The 10,351-nt window shown below is 44.5% G+C and overlaps 2 protein-coding genes across 2 annotated transcripts; both read right to left on the bottom strand.

Moving 5' to 3' along the window:
* Nucleotides 629–2,310, bottom strand: LOC110435875 (probable histone H2A variant 1). The gene is made up of 2 exons (XM_021461961.1): nucleotides 2,228–2,310; nucleotides 629–902 (listed from the first exon to the last, which is right to left on the bottom strand). Exons 1-2 carry the CDS (start codon nucleotides 2,308–2,310, stop codon nucleotides 629–631), a joined length of 357 nt encoding a protein of 118 aa, XP_021317636.1.
* LOC8076806 (ankyrin repeat-containing protein At5g02620) lies at nucleotides 8,624–9,241 on the bottom strand. The gene has a single exon (XM_002449193.1). It carries the CDS (start codon nucleotides 9,239–9,241, stop codon nucleotides 8,624–8,626), a length of 618 nt encoding a protein of 205 aa, XP_002449238.1.

Raw genomic sequence — 10,351 nt, 5'->3', positions numbered from 1 at the left:
AGGAGGGATCCGCCTCTACTGGAAATATATTAACAGAAAAACATAGCACAAGTACACAACTAGATGGATTGTAGTAAGGCAGAAGCAGCAGCACAGGGGGTTGCCCACCTTCACTCCTTGGCGCTCTTGTTGATGAGCGACTTGTGGATGTGTGGGATGATGCCCCCACCAACAATGGTGCCCTTGATGACAGTTTCGAGCTCCGTGTTCCCGTGGATGGCGAGCTGCAAGTGGCTGCCTCACATGTCCCTATTTGTGGTTGTTTAGAACAAATAAACTTTGCTAGATCATGGCCACCATATGCATTAGTTCTTCGCCTATACACATTTGCAGACTATATACTAGAGGATGCAATTGGCGATAACTGTATCTTTTCCAACCAGGACAGAGTTTGTCCATCAGAGTCTGATACACATTCTGCATGCACCATCCAACTATAGTAAGAAAACCTCTATCTTTCATTGAAGTGTTTTAATAAAATAGGAAAAAAGAGAGACATGATATTTTACCTTACACAATATCCAACGAAGAAGAAGCAGACAACAGACACTTAAATTAAATAGCACAAGCACAGAACTATATCGTTTTTGGTCAGGCGGAAGCAACAGCATGGGGGGGTTGCCCTCCTTCATTCCTTGGCAGTCTTGTTGCTGAGTGCCTTGTGGATGTGCGGGATGACGTCGCCACTAGCGATGGTGCCCTTGATGAGGGTGTCGAGCTCCTCGTTCCTGCGGTTGGCAAGATGCTGGTGCCATGGGGTGAAACTCTTCGCCTTGAGGTCCCTTCTAGCATTGCTGGCCATCTCGAGGACCTTGGCAGTGAGGTACTCGAGGATGGCGGCCGTGTAGATGATGGCACTAGCGCTGACACAAGCATGCATGGAGGATGCGGCCCATCGAGAACTGCAAACACAAAGTACCAGTTAGAATCCAAGACACATCCTAAATCTAGCCCACATCGACATCAGCCCAACGTGGCTCCACGGCCACCCTGACGCTCACTCATCACTACCTCACTGCATGCCCCTATCTACACATCCTCCTCCCTCTCATACACACACTCTAGTACATGTGCTCCAAAACCTAACCCTAGCGCGAACGTGTCGCGGGGTCGCAGCGGCAGCAGCGTGAGCATGAGGTGGGGTCGCTGCGGCCGAGGCGCGCTCATTAGGTGGGCTCACGGCAGTAGTGTCTGAGACACACACTGGATACACCATCCAACTAAAGTATGAAAAAAAACTTGAGCTGCAGAGGGTAAGACAGCCCCCGGGCATTGCATTAAGAAGAAGACCTTCTCAAGTAGGTTGAGAAAACCCCGAACCCCTGCCCCACGCATACACAATGGCACCGTAACCCATGTGAGAATGACTGGGACCGGGCCTTAGACCTGTGCTTTGTCATGGGACAGACGAGGGGATTTTTTTAACCTTAGCCTGAAAATTCGCTCCCATGGGGAGTCGAACCCAGGACCTAAGGAGTGCCGCCGGGTTCCTCTAACCAACTGGACTAGAGGCCCTTTGGCCCCTTGATCTTTCATTAAAGTGGTTTAGTAAAATGGGGGAAAAGAGATACATGATATTTTACCTTGCACAAGATCCAATGAAGAAGTAGACACTTAAATTAAAATAACACAAGTACACAACTAGATGGATTGTAGTGAGGCAGAAGCAACAACATGGGGGGTTGCCCTCCCGCATTCCTTGGTGGTCTTGTTGATGAGCGACTTGTGGATGTGCAGGATGACGCCGCCACCAACAATGGTGCCCTTGATGAGGGTGTCGAGCTCCTTGTCCCCACGGACAGTGAGCTGCTAGTGGCGGCCTGACATCCTCTTTAGAGCTTGTATAGGACAAATAAACTTTATTGGGTTTTTCCATGGCCGCCTTCTATCAATTCTTCTCCTATACACATTTGTAGAATATATACTAGAGGCTACACTTAAGTACGATAATTGGTTCCTCCTCCATCTAGGAAACAGACCATCCATCAGTGCCTATGACACATTCTGCATGCACCATCCAACTAAAGTAAGAAAACCTCTATCTTTCATCGAAGTGATTTAGTAAAATTGGAAAAATAAGAGACATGATATTTTTACCTATCACAAGTTCCAGCGAAGAAGAAGTAGACAAACAAGCACTTATATTAACATAGCACATGTACACAACTAGATGGATTGTAGTAAGGCAGAAGAAGCAGCACAGGGGGTTTCCCTCCTTCACTGCTACGTGCTCTTGTTGATGAGCGGTTGTGGATGTGGGATGACGCCGCCACCAGTGATGGTGCCCTTGATAAGGGTGTCGAGCTCCATGTCCTTGTGTATGGCAAGCTGCAAGTGGCAGGCTCACATGTCCCTCTTTTGTGCTTGTTTAGAACAAATAAACTTTGCCGGCCCATGGCCACCATATGCATTTGTTCTTTGCCTATACACTTTTGTCATGATTAAGTACGTTAACTGTTTCTTCTCCATCCAGCAAATAGTCTGTCCATCAATGTCTGATACACATTTTGCATGCACCATGCAACTATAGTAAGAAAACCTCTATCTTTCATCGAAGTGGTTTCATAAAACAGGGAAAAAGAGAGACATGGTATTTTACATTGCACAAGATCCAACAAAGAAGAAGCAGAAAACAGACACTAAAATTAAAATAGCACAAGTACAGAACTATATCAATGTTAGTCAGGCAGAAGCAGCAGCATGGGAGGGTTGCCATCCTTCACTCCTTGGTAGTCTTGTCACTGAGCGACTTGTGGATGTGCGGGATGACGCCCCCATTGGCAGTGGTGCCCTTGATGAGGGTGTCGCGGGCCTCGTCCCTATGGATGGCAAGCTGTAGGTGCAATGGGGTCATACTCTTCACCTGAGGTCCTTTCTAGCATTGCCGGCCAGCTCGAGGACCTCGGTGGTGAGGTACTCGAGGATGGCGGTGGTGTAGATGATGGCGGTAGCGCTGACATAGCCATGCATGGAGGCACGTGACAAGAGCTGGTGGTGGATCGAGGCGACCCATTGGGAACCACAAACATAAAGTGCCAGTTAGAATCCAGGACACATCCCCAATCCTACGCACATCGACATCGGCCCAACATGGCTCCATGTCCACCCAGACGCTCACTCATCACTACCGCACCACACCCCCTATCTGCACGTCCTCCTCGCTCTCATACATGTGCTGCAAAACCTAACCCTAGCATGAATGTGATGTGCAGTCACAGCGGCAGCAGCGCGAGCATGAGGTGGGGTCGCCGTTGCCGAGGCACGCCCATGAGGTGGGCTCATGGCTCTAGCGGCGATGCAGCGTGGCACGACAGTGAGGCAGGCTGCCAGGCTCACAGGTAGGCAAGGGGCTGAGGATCTAGAGTTTCCTAGAATACCGCAAGACAATGAAGCGATGAACCCTCTGTGACTGAACAGCTACAGCACCGCAAACTACTACTCCAATCATCCTTTCGGTAACATTTGTCAACTCAACAATGGCACAAGAATAGTTTACTTCCATGACGTGCCTTTGCGGGGAACCAGAACTCATCTATTAATATTCAGCTACAGTTTCAAGGCTTTGTCAGGGCAGCCTAAAGCTTTCAACAGCCAAAGAGCAAACCAGTTGAGCTATAGGTTATTACCTTACATATAGCACAACCACACAACCCCCTTTGGTACTTACCCATTTCTTTTCTATGGCCATGGGTATAGCCTCACATGTCCCTCTTTTGTGCTTGTATAGAACAAATAAACTTTACTGGGTTTTCCACAGCCACATTCATCAGTTCTTTGCCTATATACATTTGTAGACAATATACTAGACCCTGCGCCTGAGTAAATTAACTGTTCCACCTCCATCCTAGATATAGCCCATCTGTAGTGTCTGACACACATACTGGATACACCGTCCATCTACAGTAAGAAAACCTTCATCTTTCATCGAAGTGGTTTAGTAAAATGGGGAAAAAGATACATGGTATTTTACCTTGCACAAGATCCAACGAAGAAGAAGCAGACACTTAAATTAACATAGTACACGTACACAACTAGATGGATGGTAGTCAGGCAAAAGCAGCAACTCGGGGGGTTGCCCTCCTTCACTCCTTGGTGGTCTTGTTGATGAGCGACTTGTGGGTGTGCAGGATGACGCCACCACCAACAATGGTGCCCTTGATGAGGGTGTCGAGCTCCTCGTCCCCATGAATGGCGAGCTGCAAGTGGCGGCCTCACATCCTCTTTATTGCTTGTTTAGAACAAATATACTTTACTAGCTTTTTCCATGGCCACCGTGCATTAGTTCTTCTCCTATACACATTTGCAGACTATATACTGGAGGCTGCGCTTAAGGACGATAATTTTTCCTCCTCAATCTAGGAAACAGCCCATCCATCTGTGTCTAACACACATTCTGTATGCACCATCCAACTAAAGTAAGAAAACCACTATCTTTCATCGAAGTGATTCAACAAAACAGGGAAAATAAGAGAGATGATATTGTTTGGAAGTTGGAATTGGAACCCTGAGTCTAGAGCCCTTCCCTACTGACTGTCATGACATCAAGCCCCAATGCAATGCTCCTTTGCCCCTCACTCTTCTCCCTACTATCTTCCTCCTCTCTACTCCTTCCTCTTTGGAGCCTAGTACTTCTCAGTCATCTTCCTTAGCTCTATTACTTCCCCCTGTGTGCCTATGAAGCACCTAGGCTATTCTAGTCGCATCTAGGTTCTAGATGGAATTGATGGTCACCGTTTACTGAGCGACTATGCTAACATCCTTCTAACCTTTATCTAAATTATCCATCCTGACTGTACTGAAAATAAATTAAAATATCTTTTAAATCTACATATAAATCTAAACTAAGTTATAAATAAAATAAATTAGTAACCATATATATATATATATATATATATATATATATATATATATATATATATATATATATGTCAATCTATAATAAGTCATAATAATATGTTCATACTCCGAATATTTATCAAAAATTAGTCATAGCAATCACGTACACCATGATTAATATTTATTTTAATAGTTTATCAATCATGGACAAATATTTCCTTAACAATCCAAATGTTCCATATTGAAGACAGAAACAATACACTTTTAAATATATTAATACTCCAAATAATATTTTTTTCTATGTTTTTACTTTAAATCACTTTATACATTTGATAGAAACATTATTATGGCATACCAATACTACTACCTTAATTTTAAGCACTCAATGTTTTTATAAAAAACCAAATTCCTTTGATGTATGTAGACATAGTGTATATTCCTTTAATGTATGTAGACATAGCGTGTTTCTAGACGTACAACAAAGCTATATATTTAGAAAAACTAAAATTGCTTACAATCACGGAGGGAGTAGTTGATAAGTTATGGCAACTGGATAGTGACTAGAGAGTACACACATATCGAGATTCAAACTTACGGCAGTGTAGGTTTATGGATAGCTTCACTGGTAGAAAAGAGTACAATGCCAACGCCCCCTTTTTATACCACAGGCGGTTTTAGTTATCACGCGCCTGTGGTATAAAAAGGGCGGTGTCAGAGCTGCCAACCGTCTGTGAAGATGCATTACCATTGGCGCATGGCTTAAGCCAACCGCCTATGTAAATATAACATTTACACAGGTGGTTGGCTTGTAATGCATCTTCACAGGCGGTTGGCTTAAGCTACCGCCTGTGTAAATGTAACATTTACACATGTGGTTGGCTTAGGACAACCGTTTGTGAAGTTAAATTTACACAGGCGGTTGGCTTATCCAACCGCCTATGATTTCGCTGCGTATAAATACCCTGTTTGGTCGAAAACCGGGCGAAGACATAGAAAAAATAATATAATGCAAAGGGGACACATGCACACATATTCGAGAACCACATATTTCATTAATTCTTTCTTGAATATACAAAATATATGATCAACGAAAAAAATTGTCTTCTTCCGTCTTCAGCGTCATGCTTAAGGAGAGGTCTGACTTGTGGAAAAAATTGCGTAGTTCGCCGATTCCCGAGGCCTGTTAGGCACGTCCGGTTAATTACATCCGCAAGACGAGCTTGCAGAAAACCTCCGATTAAGCTGCGCTTTATGGTCGTCAAATATTTAATTGATCGCCGTCGTAGCCATATGCGATATATGGCATAATAATTGTGTGTGGCTTTATGTCGCCGAAACTAGGTCGTGACATCGCCATCGCCACGTCGGAGTAATAAACGGAATATGTTAATAAAGGGGGTTGACTTTCGCCTCGTCGGTGCCCAGTCATGTACGTCGGCCTTCATTAACACGGACGCATGTAAGTTGCCTTTGCCTCGTCGGTGCCCAGCAACGATCTGTCCGGTCCCGTCAATTGGAACGTGTAGATGGATTAGTGACCTCGCCTCACCGGCACTTGGCCAGGGTTCCGTCTAGCCTCATTGGCACTAGACATCAACAATTGTGTAATAAAAATCCGCAACAAGTTAGCGGTACAAATACGATTTGGATGACGCTTTCTCATAAGAACAAATCGACAGCCTCGCGGCATCAATTGCATTGACTCGAGCGTTACACCAAATTTGGTGGCAACGACTTTTGTATGTAGGAATAGAACTTGTAGAGGCAAACGCCTCGCCGATTATTAAATATTCATCTCGAATCAGGCCAATACGACCTCTTCGCCATTGTAAAAATAATAGGGAGTAGGCTAAAACGACCCCTCCGCCGCCGCCGTGACGAGCTGAAATTTTCGCCTCGCGCGTGTTGCACCCTTTTCTGATATGTAGCTCAACAGCCTCTCAGTATCAAGATTTTTCTCATGGCGATAAATGCGGCAATCTTAACTCACGCATATTTTGATCTTTAGTCACCGGCAACTTGATGACGTCCTCGCGCGGCGAGGGTTCTAACGTCATCAAGTCATTAAACTCAACACAGTAGTAGATTGAAGGAACCAATTGCTCTCGGCACCTTGCCATGCTTCAACGCTGATATATACGTGCACTTGTTGATACATCTAAATTGGATGCTTACCAGAGAACGTAACAGGCAGCATCATGTATATATGATGCGGCCGCAAAAACCAGGGAATTGCTTGATCCTCGCCGGTGTTGCTTCAGCACGAACTTGTAGGACAGGGGCGCCTCGTGACTGACTTCTCGGCGAGACGAGCTTCAAGGCCTTGGCGCGTCGCGTGGGCATGCAGATGCGTGGAACCGGCGGCGTGTGCGTCAACGAACCAAAAGCCTGGCGGCGAGGTGCGTCAACGAGCCGGGCGTGGAGTTGATGATGTCCCGAACCGAGAGCAGAAGCCTGGCGGCGTGTATGCGTCCAAAGGATGCCCCCTCCTGTTGGTCTGGTGCTGATTTATATAGGGGGCAGATACGGGGTGATTGGCCTCCTCGCCAAGAAACCTCGTGTGTTTAGATTAGATAGAAACATAATCAACCGACTACGAGTCATGAATCGTATCCAACCAGGCCTAAAACCAACTGGCATATATACGTGCATATACTCGTACACAATCTCTTTTTAACCAACCGACCGTGAATCATATGGACAACATCATCTTAGCGTATATACACGTATATACATGTACGGTATCCATGCATCTCTAACCAACCGGTCGTGAGTCCCGGCTCATCTTGACCAGGCACATTAACATACGTGCATCATATCCACACGTACGCGATCTGGACTGTTGCTCACAAATTATTATATATTTATCAAAATAAATTGAAGATGCATGGCCCAAATATCATAAGCTCCTTCATAATTAACAACTACATAAACATGTGCCTATGATAGTTCAATATGACAATACGTATTTCATCAAGATTCTTATACGTCATGACATGGAGGACCCATACGCGTACATGCATATATTGTTTAGAAAGCCCGCTAGTTGAGAAGCCAACTATATACATAGCAGTCGCGCATGCATGCGTGGAGCCTTGATACACATTTAGTACGTTGTGGACCTAATTAAATTAATTCAACTAGTTTGCAAAGTACACGTATTCTTCATCACCTTTATACGCGTGATGTAATAGGAACCTCTTGCGTATAAACATGGATATAGAGAATATCCACATAGTCATTTTGGACCAATAATTATTCATGACTAACTTCTACTCCATGGATCGATCCGGAGATTATTGAACGCACGAACTTAATTAGCACCATATAATTCCCAGTAAGTCATAGCATATGCTTATTCGTTATATGGCTCCAAATATTAGAGCCATACATAAAAAATATTGCACGGGTCACTCCTCACTGGCAGCCCGTATTACTTGGCACAGGAAATATTATATACCAAAAATTTATCATACATACCCCTAGCTTCTTCCTCCCGAGCAGCACTGTATGTCGTAGCCACCTTCCATTGGAGGTGATTTTGGAGGTCTAGATTTTACAAAATACAACGAAGGTTTTGATCTTGATTTCTTGGAAGGAGGTTGCCAAAAAAGCTATATATTTAGAAAAACTAAAATTGCTTACAAACACGGAGTGAGTAGTTGATAAGTTATGGCAACTGGATAGTGACTAGAGAGTACACATATCGAGATTCAAACTTACGGGAGTGCAGGTTGTGGATAACTTTGTGAGGATTATAAAAAATTCGGCAATGCAAATTAATCAGTTAGCCACATGGACATTTGTACAGAGCGAAAATCTCTCCTAGATTTCCATTTCTGACAGCAGCATGGAGAACATGGACGCCCAAGGGTCCACAATCAGCTGAATCTAGGATCTCCAGCAATTTATGTGACACCTCTGTGAAATTCCTCCTTGCCGCATTGAACAGAGGCGACTCGTTGCGTTCGTCCACAGTTTTTGACATGGCAGGTTCTCCCTCTATCAGCTCGAGCGCCAGCTTCGTGTATCCTATGTGGATGGCATGGTGCAGCGCGTTGCATCCGCGCCTGTCTTGCTTCAGGATGGTCTGCATCAGCTGCTGGTCACGGCAGCGCCTGAGTAAAACAGCAGCTAATAAAGGAGCGCAGCCCCTTGCGACTGCGGTGAGCAGCGGTGTCTCGCCGTCTTTGTTGATCGTGGAGAGGAGCGCTAGAGCCGGTGAATGGTCCACCGTCAGGATATTCTTGCAGAATTCCTCGTGGCCCTGGATGGAGGCGATGTGGAGGCATGTGTTTCCTTGTGGAGTTATCCCAAGCAGCACGCCCGGGCCATCAAGAGCCAGTAGTTGCTTCAGTGATGGAACATCACCGGATGTGGCTGCTTTCAAGAGACGCCAGTCCATATATGCTTCCCCTAACGAACTCATGATGGTCGTCCTATGTGACAAATTAAACTGGTTTTTAATTAGAAGCACATCATATTGTTTGATCGATGAGGTTATAATCATTGCATATTATATACTCGCTAGTATCTTAAAACTATTGTAACCACACAGTTAACCTATAAATTAAACTGGATTTTAGAAGCACGTCATATTGTTTGACGAAGATTTAATGATTTTGGTAACAAACATATACACTATGGATGAATAATAGCTCTTGTTATGTTGCATATACACACACTCTATCATAACTACTGCAGTATTAGCCATGAAGTTTTAATGTAACAAACAAGGATCCCCATATATATTTTTTTGAGAAAACGGCAGGGAAGCTCCCTACCTGTTCTTTTTTTTCTTTTTCATTAATATGAACAAAAATAATAACAAAAGGTAACTGTACAACTATACAAAGTACAAGGCTTGTAAAGCCCAAAAAGCAAAAAACAAGTAGTCAGGAGAAATTCTCTCGCCAGATCTTCAGAGGGTCGGAGATCTTCCGCTTAGCCTTGATACACACCAGACTAAGGTCCGCTTTGAAAGCTTCTTTTCATGTCAATAAGGAGGCGGGCATATTATCGAAGATAATACCATTTCTTGATTTCCAAATGTTCCAGCAAGCAGTGATGAAGATTTCTCTGAAAATGTGACTGCCGAAACTGAGTCTGGCCTGAATAAGCATGTCCATGGGTGGAAGGGAGAGATCCCAGTGTATTCCAATCAAATTCCAGCAAGCGGTGCTGAATGGGAAGACGAAGAAAAGATGATGATTGGTTTCTTAAGGGCCAATGACGCAGAGGACACAGCTGTAATCATCGAGGGACATGTTTTTCCTCCTCAAAATATTTCTTGTACTGAGCCTATCTTTGAGTAAGAGCCAGGCAAAGAATTTGTGCTTACCCAGTGCACCCGATTTCCACAGCCAGCTGAAGAGAGGAGAGGCTTCGAGTGTCCCTTGAAGGGCAATGTAGGCTTTCTTGGAGATAAACTTTAGGCCCCAGGTATAGCTCTAGGAATCATGCTGAGTTGGGTCACAATGGAGTCCATCCACGGACTGCTCTAACTCATCTAGCT

This window comes from Sorghum bicolor, chromosome 5, assembly GCF_000003195.3.
Source record: "Sorghum bicolor cultivar BTx623 chromosome 5, Sorghum_bicolor_NCBIv3, whole genome shotgun sequence".
NCBI classification, from domain to species: domain Eukaryota; kingdom Viridiplantae; phylum Streptophyta; class Magnoliopsida; order Poales; family Poaceae; genus Sorghum; species Sorghum bicolor.
Note: the sequence above shows the minus strand (reverse complement) of the source record. Positions and strands in the feature narration are given on the sequence as shown.